A 16740-nucleotide genomic window follows, 5' to 3' on the forward strand; every position below is an offset into this window, starting at 1 on the left:
ACAATATTTTACACGTGTCTCCCTCTCTGTCTTTTTATATAATATACATATAACAAATAAAAACGTAAATATAAATTAGCATCTGTTGGAGATCTGGTTAAATAATACTGAAAAGAACAGTCCAACAGTGACACCAAGTCGTCAAAAAGAGTAATGCATGCGTGCTCGTCTGTGTACCACTCAAAATCAATATGTGACCATTGTATGAGACTCACAATATAATAATTACATTATTTGTTTGTTGTTTGTCGTTACAAATGTAGGACATTTAAGACACAAGACTGCAGCAACGAACGCAATGAACTAGAATGTCGGTTTTAGGGTAACTAAAGGACGTTAGAGATGTTTCGTCTGAACACCCACTACCAGTGATATACAGCAACAAGTGTCTGTCAAAAACGTAAAAATCGCTATTCCTACCTGCACAAGGACTACTTTGAACTAAATATACAACAAGCCGCGCATGCGCACATTATCCAACACAGACGCCGCTTTCCTCCCGCTCCCAACCGCTCTATCATCTGATTGGTTGATTTTGAAGTCCCACTGAGTGCGCTGATTGGCTGCTTTTGAATTACGTCCACGCGGCCAGTTTGAATCAAGGAACTCGCAATTCAGCAGGACACACACACACAACATCCGCAAGCTTTTTCATTCCTCTAAAATTTCGAGAACTCTGTTGGACGTAGGACAGTTTGATATTCATCCATATTAGATATAGTTACAGAAAAGGTGAGTTTTTAAAAATCCATGATGATGATTGACTGTTATGTTAACGATTTTGATTCTGATCGCGTAACATTAAGTTGTTTGGGCCCAACTGAGCAAAAACTACTTAGTCATTTAACTGTAAGTTGATACTGTAAACTTTACTGAATGATGTTTTTGTTTATGTAATTTTAACGTTGCAAATGTACGTCCTAAATAAAACAGACGGTTGATCATTGGATTTTAGCACTAGTTTCTGCTGCATCTTGATTTTCCGTTGCCACATTGCTAAGTTACTTATTTTTCTCATGAAAACGTGTCTGACGTTACGAGGTTTTTAGGCACAAAATTATGACTTTGGAATTATGAAAAAGGATTTTATCTAATGGTTGTGATTTTGATGTCAACGCCAAAAGCTAAGACCTGTTCAGTCAGTCTTTTAACGGTACACATAATGTGTATATTTGACATCCACTGTAACTTTGATTGCTTTAGATAGTTAGTTTAAAGCAAAAACGAACAAGTTTAATGAAGAAAATAAAGAGAAAAGTTTCATTATGCATCCAGACTTTTTTTCCTCTTTCTAAAAATAAAAAAAAAATGATTCTGAAAATGTCATGTTATGCTGTCATTAATTTACTTTTTTTATTCTTTGTGTTTTTTCAAAAAAGAGTGTTTGGGGAAAATGGATGACTATCTGAAGATAGAGAAAATTGGTGAAGGTAAGATTTATCTTGTGCTTATTGTCATTTACATTAGCTACTATTATTCTTAGCTAGTCTCTAAATAATAAAACTGAGAGTGTTTTTAGTGAATGTCTAATGTAAATATGTGTGTGTTCTTTAGGTACGTATGGTGTAGTATATAAGGGCAGGAATAAAACCACAGGACAGGTGGTGGCGATGAAGAAGATCCGTCTGGAGAGTGAGGAGGAAGGCGTTCCCAGCACTGCTGTCAGAGAAATCTCCCTCCTCAAGGAGCTCCAGCACCCAAACGTTGTACGGTATGACAGATTTCATTACATGTTTAACAAAACAAATAATTTAGAGTCAATCAGATTTACTGTACAGAAAGTGCTGTTTGTATGCCTGTCTCTGTGGTGGTGGGTTAAAGACGGGTTGGTCTAATACAGCTTTATATTTTACTCTCTATCCATTGGAATGTGTTTGGTTTAATATATTTGTCCTGAACAATAAAAATAGTTATGACAGGATAATTGATGTCATCACCCACAACAAAGTAATATATTTTAACAATATTTAATATACCTCGCAAAAAAAATTGATCAGCATATTGTTATATCAGGAATTGTGTGATGACATTAAAATGCTGTTAAGGGTTCACAGTTTAAAAATGTATGTAGGTTGATAAACTACTACTCAAATTTGGGTGCTGTTTTTAATGCTTACCAATGCTTTGTTAATTTGATTAAAAACTATTGTGAAGTCTTACCACAGATTAATGTCTGTTATAAATGATGAATTTTCAGCATTATTACTACAGTCTTCAGTCTCATTATTCCTCAGAAATCAATCTAACATACCATTATTACTCCAGTCTTCAGTCTCAGTGCTTCAGAAATCATCCTAATAAGTTGATTTAGTTTACATTTATGTATATTACTAGTATCATAGTATAAACAGTTTTTGTTTTTCATATTTACTATGACAGTATATGTACTATTTTTACAAATAAAGTGTTTCTCTTTTTCCCAGCCTGCTAGATGTGCTGATGCAGGAATCCAAATTATATCTAGTTTTTGAGTTTCTGTCCATGGATCTGAAGAAATATTTGGACTCCATCCCATCAGGCGAATTCATGGATCCTATGTTGGTCAAGGTGTGTATTTTTTTTATTATTTTATATATATATATATATATATATATATATATATATATATATATATATATATATATATATATATATATATATATATTTTTTTTTTTTTTTATTTATTTATTTATTTATTTATTTTTTTTTTTTTTGGTACTGTAAATACAACGATTTTGTTTCATGTGCCTTTCATGCCCCGAAATACATAAATACTACATTCCTCAATGTTTTATAATGGCATGTGTTTGGATTCTATACTATAGTATTGAATGTGTATCTTGAAGTAACCGTGCTGATGTGTGTTGTCTATGTAGAGTTACCTTTATCAGATCCTGGAGGGGATTCTGTTCTGCCACTGTCGCAGGGTTCTGCATCGAGACCTGAAGCCCCAGAACCTGCTTATCGACAATAAAGGTGTAATTAAACTGGCAGATTTCGGCTTAGCCCGTGCCTTTGGGGTCCCAGTAAGAGTCTATACTCATGAGGTAAGTACACACATCCCACAATGGAGGCCACATTTCCATCCGCTATTACATTCACACTTAAAAAAAAATAGACATTTTTGTAATTGAGTAAAGGTGACATAAGTGAAAATTTAACACAAACTATCTTCTGTCAACTATATACTTCATTTATACCCTAAGAAAATCAAAGAAAATACTGAATGTGTATTATAGATGTATTCTTCGAGCTAAACCTATGATTTCTTTAAATTGGAAAAATGGATGTACACCAAATATAGGTTACTGGCTGAAAGAAATGGTTTTAAATACGACAGTAAAAAAGATAACCTATATATTAAAAGATAAATGCAAGGTTTTTGAGGGAGATCTTTCAAATTGTTTAGTTGTACTTTTTTAAATTAACTTTATCATATATTGTACCTATAATGTGGCTATTTCACACAGTCTCTCTCATTAACTAGCTTTTACTAACGCAATGTGTAAAGTGTTTTATCGTCACTTTATAATAATTTAGCAATTTAGGGTGTTTATTTTAAATATGAATATACAATACACAATTATTATTTTTTTGTTATAGCTGTTAGAAGTACTTTTTTACAGCTTTGGTCTATCATGATACAGCTTCAGCAGTTAATCGCAACAAGAAAATTTGATACTGGCAGAAGCCTAATACCAGTTGATGATACTTGCTCAAAATGTTATAATCACTAATGCTGACGTGTGTGCGCATGATTATGATTGTGCAGGTGGTCACTCTGTGGTACAGAGCTCCAGAAGTGCTGCTGGGGGCTTCACGCTATTCCACACCTGTAGATCTCTGGAGTATTGGCACCATCTTTGCTGAACTCGCCACCAAGAAACCTCTCTTCCATGGAGACTCCGAAATAGACCAACTCTTTAGGATCTTCAGGTAGACAAAGTTCAGGAATCAGTGTTGACATTTATTTATTTATTTATTTTTTATTTTATTTTTTTTTAACAGAGTTTTAAAAGTATAAAAGAAGTTTGAAAAGGTCAATTAGGGCTGTACTTGGTAACAAACTTATTTGCTCGTGTTAAACTGCACAGACATTAGGGTACAATATTGTATTTATAGTACAACATGTATTCTCTATGATAATATAATTGTTGTATTAGCGCACGTGTGAACATGTTTGAAAACCTTGAAATAGACATTCTCTTTTCTCTCTTACTCATGAAAACAATAATAAGTAAGGGAATATATTAGTAATTTTATAAAAGGGGAAATTATAACAGTAAGAGAAAACTTATAAAATGATAAAGTAACAATAAAGAAATGGTAACAATATTAAAAATGGTAACATTAACAAATAACCAAATAGCTAAAATTAAATCATGAACTAATGGACGATTAATGATAAAATAATCAAATAACATATCTAAATGACAGATAATTATAGATGATTTAATTAAAATATGTATAAATAAAAATAAAATTGAAAATAAAAGAAAGAAAATAAAATGCAACACTAATGTGTAGTTCCTTTCCTGAAGCAACATACACTAGTTCCAATAAACCTCCTCTGATTCTTTGTAGAACTTTTTTAGGAGGTTTTATTATTATCATTTGTAGTAGTTGTTGTTGTAGTTGTATTTTGCTAAGAGTTTTTAGAAGAAGAAAAAAAAAGTAAAATCCCAAAATGGGTCTTTTTTTTTTTTTTTTTTTTTTTTTTTTTTTTTTGTCAATGAAACTGGACCAAGCTTACATGGCATTAAAAATCAACAAATATTTATCTACATGCACATATTATTTTGATATTTGACACTAAGAACACTGATCAATAATCATTTTAACTTAATATAGTCAATATAACAATAGCAAATAACAAATAATAGCATTTTCCAGAAGTCCACTAGAAATCGATACTAACCATATGACTTTGTTTGCTCACATTGCAAGTTTTTTAGTGAACAGTTAATCTGTGCATATCATTATTTAAAAAAAATAGTTTGACCTTATCTTTAATTAAAATCTGAAAATGCACTTCGTTTTTCTTTTTTTTCTCTTCTCTTCAGTTAAATTGTCTGATTATATATATCTTAAGTATTGGGCATAGCTTTAACCACGCTGCTCCAACTGTCAGTTTTGACAACAAATGGTGAGGATGAGGTGTCTGTTAGGTAGTAATAACTCTCTTCTAAAACCCATTTCCAGATCTTTCTGTATGAAATGCTTATTTTATTACATCTACTCCGCTTGAAGCAACAATAAGTGAAGTTTCACAAACAAATTTCGAGAGGAGCACGTGATGTGATTGATCGCAGCTGGTCTCTCATCTACAATCATTAGTTAGCAAATCAGATTAATCCAAACTTACTATAAGTAGGCCAGCAAAAAAATACTTCCTTATCTTCCTTTTTTCAAAGAAACCCCCCCCCCCATCCACCCCTTCTCCCCCTTTCCTCCTTTACCACGGGGAGCTATCGAGAACCACCTGATCTCGTACTCCCCTTACATGCTCTATCGACCAGGCGGGAGCCCTGGGCTCAGTTATTGCTGAGCTCAGGGTTCTTTCCTGGGACAGCATGCCAAACCTGCTATCATTGTCAAACAATATCTAAGTGTGAACTCTTGAAAACAAAAATATGATTGCAGCTTCTGGTTCATATGGACTTACTGGCATACAAATAAAATATGGCTTTAATGTAGTTTTGTAAACTGGAATGCAAACATTTCACTAAAAATATAGTATTTTTCTTTTTTTGTCTTCCCTCTCTGTGGTTGATCTGTGTTTTAGGACTCTGGGGACCCCTAACAATGAGGTCTGGCCAGATGTTGAGTCTCTGCCAGACTATAAGAATACCTTCCCAAAGTGGAAATCTGGGAATCTGGCCAACACTGTGAAAAACCTGGACAAGAATGGCATCGACCTTCTCATGGTAAAAGACTGTCCTGATATGCTTGTGTCCTACTTGTTTCTTTGTGTTCATCTCACTCACGTATTTTCATTTTCTCCTTTGTTTAGAAAATGCTGATTTATGACCCCCCTAAGAGGATTTCGGCACGACAAGCAATGACACATCCGTATTTTGACGATTTGGATAAGAGCAGTCTTCCAGCCAGCAACCTAAAGATATAAACACAAACACATGCATACTAAAGCAAGCAATGTGAGCGTAGGGCTCACGGTGAATTCTGGGAGTTCAGAGAGCCCGGAGATGTAGATTTACTCCTCCAACCTGCAGTAATGCAATCCGAGTCTTTTGACACGCAATAATCAACCTTCAGTTTGTTTGTTTGTCAACTGGGTGGTTTTTCCTAATTTTGTTTGTTTTTTGTATGTCTTTTTCTATCCTGTTATATGTTACATAATACCCCTTGTAAATAAAGCGTGTATTTTTTGTCGACCTGAAGTGGTATATAAAAAGAATAAATTAAGGTGTTCCCAATTAAGAGCACTTTGTAGGATCCCATTTTGGGCCGATGTCTTTATCTACACTAATGCAGATATTTTTACATTGTGTTTAAAGTGGGTGTTTTTCTAGAGATGCTCAAAATTATTACAAACAATTATATATTTAAGATGTTTACATGTACATGTTATTTTGATCTTTTAAAGGCACAAAGAACACTGATCAAAAATCATTTTTAAATTGCTTCTATTTTGTTTTACTTGATAATGACAAAAACACGTAGTAATTGATAACATTTTCCAAAAGTGCCAGATAAACATACTGGCATACAAATAAAATATGTCTTTTATGAAATTTTAAAAGACGCACAAAATGCTAATTATCGTGGTTAATAGTATTATGCAATATCTGTGGTGCAGAGAAGTGTGATGAATGGATTTCTTTATGCCAAGCATTTGTGTGTTGCAAATTACCTCCAATTAAATACACAATTAAGAGTAACTCATTTTCTGATGACGTGACCCATGTTGTTTAATCTCGAGCCCTGTCACAAACACAGCTTGTTTTAAGCCAGCCTATGCTTGATGAAGTTCCAACGAAAACTCTTGTGCTGGTGATCCTAATGTGAACAGACGCTATCTATAGAGGATGAGAGAGCGCTCAGATTTCAACAAAAATATCTTTATTTGTGATCCAAATGAAGAAGTGTTGACTATTTAAATTTTTGGCTGAAATAATTTTAAATTAATTTGTGAGAAATTATAACAGTTATGTGTTGCAAAATGTACTCACCAGCACACAAAATGACTGGTTTTCTTCTGCCTATATTTTGTTAATTATTTTAGTATGCTAAATCGGCTCTTTTCCTTCTTTTTTTGGTAACCAAACACAAACTTTTCCAGAATGTCGCAGGGATGTTTTTTCACTATAAAATAAAAATCTGTTCAATTGAAATTCTGAGGTTGCCAGAAATTTACAGTTAAATATTCAGTAGAAACAAATTCACAGTAAACTCATTCATTCATTTTCCTTTTGGCTTAGTCCCTTTATTAATCTGGGGTCGCCACAGCGGAATGAACTGCCAACTTATCCAGCAAGTTTTTATGCAGCGGATGCCCTTTCAGCCGCAACCAATCTCTGGGAAATCACAGTAAACTACCATATTTAAATTTATAAAGTTACATACACCATTTTCACCTGCCATTATGATATGTTTACTAATGATAACATAAATATTTGTCCTCTGATCTGTGCTATAAATGCAATTTCTGTATGACTCAAATGATTGCAATCATTTTTTATAATTACATTTGCTGAATTTTCCATATCTTCTGTTCATTTATGGCATAGGAAGTAAGCTGAGGTAGCACCGAGTTCCTCACATCAGATTGCGCAATCCCTTGCAATCTGGCTTGAGCGCCTGCCTTTTGCTCACTCAGTGTGCTACCGATGTAATGCTTTATTAAAATGCTTTAATACATTGTAGACTTTTTTATTATATGCCCTCACTTTCCATATTATAGGTAATGTATTTCACGTATGTCTATCACTTATTTAGTGTTAAGATCTGTCATAAAGCCGCAGTGGCGGATTTGGGCATGGGCGATCACACAAGGCGGCATCTCGCTGGGGGCAGCACAGAGAGACGGAAAAAAAAAAAGTGCCCCAGTAATAACTTTTATTTCTTGGGTAGAGGATGTATTTGGGGTGGTTCGCTCAGGGTGCCATTTAAACTAGAATCGCCAATGAAAAGACATGAGGTGAGGCAGGCAGTAGCTCTGCCGCAATGAATAGGGTGCATGTGAGCTATACGGTTATTCTTGTTCAGTTGTTGCTCTTATATTTTGCTTCAACTGACTGCAAAAATTACGGATATCAGCTCAAGAATTTCTCAAAATTGGACTTTTAATCAAAACGTGGATAAATAATGGACGACCAATGCCGGAGCTAAAGGAATTGCTTCAAAGGACGGGACAGAAGAGAACGCGTCCATTTTAAACTAGTTCAAGTCATTTCAAGACTCCATTTACAAGTACTGTAGGTAAGAACAGTGAGCGAATCGTGTGTGTGTATGAGAGAGAGAGAGAGAGCGCATCCGCAGCGGTTGCTGTGTGTGTGTGTGTGCTGTGGCATAGCACAAAATGCATGGGCCTACCCGCAAGAGTTAAGGTTTGATTGCGTGAAGAGGGTTGGAGGAGGTGCTTATGATCGCACGAAGTGAAGACTAGGGGAAGGGTTCTTATGATCGTGCAATACATTTTACACTTTTCCTTGGCCCAAGATGTACCTGCCATGTGTCTACAAAGAATACTGATATAAAACACAATCAATAAATCTGATTCATGACTCTAAAAGAGTGCCTCACCAGCCACAAACCTCACCGCACATTACTGATATACATCAATGTGAGATATATGAGTCATTCTCATCGCAAACAGCTTTCCCACAAGCAGAGAAATAAACAAAACTTTACTACTAAAGTAACTTACTACTTACAGCGTGGGTCTCAAACTCGATTTCTGGAGGGCTGCAGCTTTGAACATAATTTACTTTAACCCTTATCAAACACAGCTGATCCATTTAATCAAGGTGTTCAAACGAGTCTGGAACAGCTTGTTTAGTTGGATCAGCTGTGTTTGATGTGGGTTGGAGCAGAGCTGTGGCCCTTCAGGAATCGAGTTTGAGACCCATGACTTATGATAACACACAAAACTGGAAAAGTCAAGTTCGTAGACAAACTATGGTGTCTTGAGAAAGCCTCGTCTGAAAGTTTTAAATTGTTTTAAAGTTTAAATAATTGAGGTAGTTTTAATAAGTTTGAAACAGTTATAACTACATACAGGCTAGCAGGAGCACCTGCAGGATTTTATTACAAGGTACGCACAAATCCAGCACCGCCCCGCCCCCTTAATCCAATCATGTCTAGAAACACTGTTGCTTACTTTTAAAGGCTACGTTTCGTTATGAAATAATTTGTTTCCTTTTTAATTTTAATATTTCGTTGAAAAAGCACAACAGCATCAAGGAAAAATCAGACGCAAGACGTAATCTTTAAAATTATTACATATTAAAAAATTGCAAGTGTGTGTCATTGTGATAATGCCTCACTATTGTAATTAAATCCTTACTTACCACTGACCCAAAATCATCCATCCACACAGTTGAGCTCAAACTAAAATAAATTTGTATATTTTTCTCAAGAAAAACATCTTTTTGAGATAAATTTTGTATATAGTTTGTTTCTTTAAAATTCACGTTTCCACTATCGTGCTAGGCCGTTTTTTATGCTGAACCATTACGTTACCTGCCAAACCGGGCCAGACAACAAATAAATTTTATTTGGAAGGAAAATGACCAAAATGTAACATGATGATTGAAAATGATGGAAGGGAAAATAAATATATTTAAAATCTTTATACATAACAGAAAAATAAACAATGATAATGCAACAGTATTAGTGCATTTAAATTATAGTGGCAGAAATATATTTTTAGACAGGCCTTGTGAAAAGTGAGCGGGCATTTTTACTAATGAAAAATATAGCACTTTAATTATTTAATTTTTGACAATCAATAAATTACACAGCGGTTTTATTTTAAAAGTTGATAATGATATAAGATATACATTTTGATGGTAAAATGACCCTTTAAACAAAGGCTGTTATTTCTTTCAGTATTCAAACATTAAATAACGAATGCATTAAGTGAAATAAAAACGAATATCAAACAACAGCATATCAGGATATAAAGCATATTTATATCAAAGCATATAAATTCCTGCTTGACATTTTAGAAAATATTTTGCATAGCCACCCAGTATATATATAAAGATTTCTGAGAACAAAAAAAAAAAAAAAAACTCAGAAACATGCTACATGGCCCCATAAATGTCCAAATTATATTTAACTGAATCGTATAAATGTTGAAAATTGCTCATTTAATTTTCATAAAACATTTGTTTTTGTTTTTTGTTTGTTTTTGTAAAAACAATATCGACATTTAAGAATTCATATTTATTTTATTTATTCATTTATTCATTCCTTTGACTTGTTTATTGATGCATATATAGGCTATACTTTAAATCATACAACAGTACCTTGGACAGCTACAGTGCCACTAAAGCTAAAAAATTAAACAAAAGCCAAACAAAAGACCAAAAAATTAAAGATTTGACTTTCTCCAGCGACGACCGACATCACAACACACCGTAACCTTCCTTCATGGTATAGCCACCAATCAATAACAAACAAGCCGTCTGGGCTTTGAATTAAAAAGTGCAGTTATTTCCTTGTTGTTCAAAGAGTCTGCAAGTTAGTGCATGGATATAAGATGTTGTGGACTGTGGCATGTCTTTATTCGATGCACACCAGAAAAAAAGTCTTTCAGTAGTGCAGTGGTTCTCAAACCACCACTGGTACGCGGGCTTCCGTCTAGTGGTACACTGAGGAATGAAATAAGTCATGTACATGCTACATATATTTCAAAATCTATCAAAAAATATGTGAATGTGCCATATAGCCTATATTTCTGAGGTAATCTGTCACGTTTTTTTACTGTGCAGAGCTGTAGCTGCTTTACTGGGCCCGCTGCTGTATTTCAATACTGCTCATTTTGGTGGTACTTGGAGAGACAATTGTTTTCTGAGGTGGTACTTGATGAAAAAAGTTTGAGAACCACTGCAGTTGTGCATGTAGCTGTTGATAAAGTTTTCTCCCGCATCAGAGTGAGTTTAGGCTATGTGCTACCAAATACAGCTCTGCATGCAATAAACTCTCACTCAAGTCAGGCAAAGTAAAGGTCTCATTGCCTAGGATGTCAATCTAATTAATCAAGCTCTAGCCACGAATAAAATAACAGGCTATTTTATTATTCTAAGATTTTAGACGACGGGTTAGCCTAGTAATTATATTATACATGGTTAATTATATTCAAGTCAATGAAATCATAACTTTAATAAATAATGTTCATAAGAATGTGGTGGGCCAGTGAAAAGCAGCTGTAGTGAATACTGTTTAATAATCAATTTCAATTATGTCATAAATAAATAAATAAATAAAAAAGCAGCATTAATTCCCGCCCTCTCATGGTTGGTACGCACAGTGCGTACAGCGGTACGGCTGCAGGCGGTTGCTAAGGTGTTCTGACTGGTTGCTTTGTGGTTGCTAAGGTGTTTCAGATAGTTGTTAAGGTGTTGCTAGGTGGTTCTTTGTAGTTGCTAGACAGTTGATAACAAATTAGCATGGTAATAGTATGAATTAGCATGTTTCTAGCATAAATTAGCATATAATTTGAATGTTTCTAATATGAATTACCAAGTTTCTAGCATGTTTTTAATATGAACCAGCATGTTGTTAGCATTGAATTTATTATGAATTAGCATATTGCTAGTAAGCGTGCATGAGTTAGCATGTTGCTAGTATGATTATGTTTCTAGTATGGATTAGTATGTTATCATGTTATCAGTATGTCCAATGTAAAGTCAACAGCAGTGTTTTATAATGGAAGTATATGGGACAGTTGTTAGGGTGCCGTAAGTGGTTGCTAGGGTATGGCTAGTAAGTTGAAATGTTATTTGCCATTGGCAGATTGGTAGTCTGGGTTAAATGAGCCCAACCTTATGTCTGTATGAGTCTGGTGCAAAGTTTTGAGGTCAGAAAGTTTGGTCCAACAATAAGTCAATGGGACTTTTTCAGGTCAGTTTTTAGAAAATGTAAGGAGGATCAGTTGGGAAAGGCATAGCAACAAAGATATAGATCAAAACCACTTCAAAAGGTTGTCCTAAAACTATCAAACAACTATTTTTGTCTTAAGACCATTTTGAGAAACATTTTTGGTGATTATTTTGTGATGAAAGAGTTTTAGAGAGGGGACAGTACAGTGGGTAGCACAATCGCCTCACTCTTCTGAGAGGAATTTGCATGGTCTCACAGTGTTTGCGTTGGTTTCCTCTGGGTGTTGCTGTTTCCCCCATAGTAGAAAGACATGTGGTGTAGAGCAGTGGTTCTCAAACTGTGGTACGCGTACCATTAGTGGTACGCGGGCTTCCTCCTAGTGGTACGCGGAGGAACCGCTGAATAATGAAAGAAACAATTAACACTTAATCCTTTAATGCGTAATATAACATTGATGTGATCAGCATTGGCTGTTTAGTGAAGCGTACGATCACAACGCTGTGCTTAGAATGTTTATTTTAGTGCATTGTGTCATAAGCTGCTGAAAATCAGTTTCCAAAGTTTAAGAATTGATTCTGAAGCGTGATTTGACTGACATGAAAAGTAGCCAATCACAGTCGACCTTGTCTAGTTGCGTGAAACGTAAGGGCGGGACAAATGCTTTCTGTGTTGCAGAGACAGAAAAAACAACTTAAAAACAAATGTTTTGTTGGAATAATGCTTCTCGGATGTTTTCACTGTAGATATGTTCAACAGAGTAATTAAACCGCGGACATATTTCCTGCCTTTTTGATGATCTACATACACGTTTCGCTCTCCGACAGCCAGTCTGACCTGTCACTCCTCCAAACACATTCTGAATGGCGGCGCGGGAATTGCGGTATTGCGCAATTATTCATTTCTGCAAATGCGGCGAGTGCTTTATTTTAACACGAGAGCGCATTCATGTACGCAAATCGCTAAAACAGATATGCGAGCTCTTAAATATGCTTTTTTCAAATGAACTGCAAGACCTCTCATGATCGCCTGTGTGCTCAGATTGAATACAATCGCGATCTCTCCACTATTAAAGCAAACATTATTTATCTTTGCTCCTTGACTAAATTTAGTCAAAAGTATTAAAAGTTATCAAATATTTAGAATTAGATTGATGCATGATCGATGACAATGCTAATGGTCTTCTTATTTGGCTGTGTTGTGAAGTGAAACTTACTTTTAGCAAAGGTGAAATTTTTTTTATTTCTTTACGACAAAAGAATTATGCTGGAAATGTTTCTGGATGAGGTATTTGTGTGATTTACACATTTAGCTGTATTCTGATCTGTCCTAAAGCATTACAGGTCAAAGCAATTCTTTGTTTCTTATTGTTTATTTATCAAAATTAACAATAAGGCTCTGAGGCTTAAAGCACTGTTTTGATAAATGTATTGTTGTCGTATTTCAAATACCTCAAGTAAAATGAAGCCATTTGTTTTATTTTTTTACTGACAGTGTACTTGTATTTTTTTAAAGTTCTATTTTAGATTAAGATCAAGTGTAAAATAAAATCTACATGTGATGTACAGCTATTTAAGAAACAAATTTGTCATATTGTAAAGAAAAATAGTGTAAAATATGTAAATAAAAGGCCAAATTAAATCTTTTTACCATATACTTTAATTTAACCTTTCAAAGCTTGAAAATATCGTTTATAAAAATGGGCAAAAAGTGTCTCTATGGCCTTAAAGATTATGTGGTAGTTTTACCAGTGCTATTGAAAAAGATTAATTGTCATGAAAGGAAAAATCGACCATACTTCCTTTGTTAGTACAAATTCCTATACATGTAGCTTTGGATTTAAGCAATTAAACCATTCAATCAGGTTTAAACTTAAAAAAAGTGATTTCATAATGAAAATCTGATTTTTTTTTTCAAAAGTAACCAACTAGTACTTTTTAAAACAGTACTTTGTACTTTTACCTAATATTAGTGTAAGGTCCACCCAGTTGGCCCAATGCCGGTGTCCACTGGTGGATGAAGGTTCACTGCATGTTCGGTCTTTCCAGTGCACAATGTTGATTTATATTAACTTAACTCATATCCGACTCCAATTTTAGTATGAGGTGGTTTAGAATATTAATATATTTATCCTCGTTTTATCTGACTCCAATTATAAAACATTAAGAAGATTATATCAATATGTAATTTAGATAAATGTTTGAACCGTTTGTCTTCACTAGTAACTATTACATCCGTTCATTCGGGTGCTCATGTCGCTCAGAGAAATCGCCTCGGCCGAAGGCGTCCCTCACGGTCACACTCCGGTCAGTCTTGAATATTAAACAGAGGTAAATTGACTAATACTTTAGATGGCCGCTACCAGCGCGCTCGTTCTAAAATACTTTAGTTAGTCCCGCTTAGATGTACACCTTTGAGTTAAGACAATCATCATTTCTAATTAGAGGTTAGGGCATTAATATAAATGTACCCGACTACTGGACTCTATAGTAACTTTGGTTTTCACCAAGCCCATGGTTTCCCATATGAACTTAATTTAGAATAATATTACCTTCAAACAAAGGTCGGGTACCCAATCTAGGTTAGTCGTGCAACACCTTGTTGACCTAGACGGAAGTTATCGCCCTTTCCACCTAAGTACACATGAATCAATATCAAGAGTCAGCCGGATCGCTAAAACACAATTAGTGTGCCAATGCTCCATCTCAATTGGATTTTAGTCCGTCTACTGACCTGACGCAAGACGTGCGGAAACAAGGATACAGCGTAATCTACTTGAATTAATAATTACAGAGTGAGCAAAATATGGTCAAACATTACAATTTATTAGTCAGGTAAATGTATTATGCCAATTCAATCAGTCAATTCATAAATGATCAATACAAAACATCAAATTATCAAAGATAAGTCCAAGATGAAAAAGATGCATTCCTGACTTCGTAATATACATAACATGGGGCAGACCCCATGTTATGGGCTGATCTGGTTAGGCAGAATCGCCCTGAGCTTTTCTTAGGCCTTACCTTAAATAATCCAAGAATTCCCTCAAGAAAGGGGGTGTGAATGTATAACAAAAGGCATTCACACTTAGTGTCACACCCCTCACAGTGGTTCAAAAGATGCCTGAAGTTATATATTTATTGTTCTGATTATGTCTATTTCTGAGAGAATGAGACCATTGTACCAATCGCACTGAGACATTTCAAATGATATCAAACATGATAGTTAAAGTCAGTTTGGTTAATTCTAGAACATTCAAACATTGAAATGACCATATGTGTGAGTTAGGGGGATGAAGCAGACTCAGATGCAAATGCAGCAGGAACTGGTTTTTCCCGCATTCTCCTTGCTGAGTTGTGAAGTTACCAGTCTCTGTTTTCAGCTCATGTTTTGAATTGTCAAAGATATCAGAATATTTGCAATATTTCAATCCTTACAGATAACCCCCATTTGATCCCGTGGGTCAGATATAAATGTGTCCATGGGGTCACTATGTATCCTTGTTGAGGTCGTTCAGGGGCAATTCAAGACAGTCTCTGCAGCATTATCAGTTGTAAGTCGTGTTCAGCAGGTAGCTAAACAGGTCCAGGCTCGTTTTCACCTCTTTTGATGAGCCTGACCCGAATGCACTGCTCATTCAGTCCATACAGGCCTTCATAGCTTCCACTGTGTCCTTCCCCTGACAAAAGTGTCCACGTCGTGTGGGCTTCTTATAGTCTGCTTCTTCTGATGAATCTGGTCATCTCCAGATATGCAGACATCGGCATGTGGGGGTCTACAGTGTGTATACACTGCCTTCTCCCGGACACCTAAACAGCAACTTGATGGCTCAGCGATTGAACAGTTATGAACTTGTGTCATTCTGCATTGGAGAAAGTCATGAGGTTAAGCATAAAATATATGATCAAAACATAAAAGTCAGCAAGTGCGAGTCGTACAACTGGTCTCAGGTCTCTTTCAATCTGTTTAAATGGTCCAATCAAAAACAGATAAGTCTTTGTCACCACTGAGATAGGGTATAATGATAGGGAGAATATTAAATATTCTTGGTTTGAATTACTCAAGGTAAAGCTATCAAAAGGTCAGTGCAACTTATTAAAACAGTATAACAGGCAGTATGCATCATAAAACATATCATCATGACAATACATTCAAATAAATGACATTCATTTTCAAAATGAAAAAACGTGAAGATATTTGTCATACATGATAGTAATCACATTATTTAACCATAATTATGAAGGTATATCTATAATAATGTGTGTGTTTGTGTGTGTATGTTGTGTGGTGTGTGTGTATGTTGTGTGGTGTGTGTGTTTGTGTGTGTGTGTGTGTGTGTGTGTTAGTGTGTGTGTGTGTGTGTTTATGTGTTTGTGTGTGTGTGTGTGTGTGTGTGTGTGTGTGTGTGTGTGTGTGTGTGTGTGTGTGTGTGTGTGTGTGTGTGTGTGTGTGTGTGTGTGTGTTTGTGTGTGTGTGTGTGTGTTTATGTGCGTGTGGGGGGGCTTGAACACAATTGATGGTATTTGTCAAATTTAAATGACCTAGTGATTATTAGAAGTGTCCTCACTTCGGTTTAATTTAAATCACTTTAGCACTTATACCTGTTATTGGTGATAGATTGGAAAACCAGGGGCCCTCTGATTTGTCAACCATCCCCACAACAGTCAGTGTATCTATGGCAAGTTCGCCTCT

At 35.2% G+C, this 16740-nt stretch overlaps 2 protein-coding genes across 2 annotated transcripts in view; both read left to right on the top strand.

Annotated features, from left to right (window-relative positions):
• LOC141378555 (uncharacterized) overlaps positions 1 to 16740 on the top strand; it is an 876211-nt gene that overhangs the window by 327840 nt on the left and 531631 nt on the right. The gene's annotated exons all lie outside the window — the stretch shown is intronic.
• On the top strand, positions 624 to 6440 carry cdk1 (cyclin dependent kinase 1). The gene is given in 8 exon segments (NM_212564.2): positions 624 to 732; positions 1380 to 1430; positions 1555 to 1711; positions 2424 to 2547; positions 2856 to 3026; positions 3752 to 3915; positions 5765 to 5906; positions 5993 to 6440. Coding segments are annotated over 7 exon segments (909 nt in total). The 5' UTR covers positions 624 to 732; positions 1380 to 1393; the 3' UTR covers positions 6107 to 6440.

Source organism: Danio rerio, chromosome 17 (genome assembly GCF_049306965.1).
Source record: "Danio rerio strain Tuebingen ecotype United States chromosome 17, GRCz12tu, whole genome shotgun sequence".
Lineage (NCBI taxonomy): Eukaryota > Metazoa > Chordata > Actinopteri > Cypriniformes > Danionidae > Danio > Danio rerio.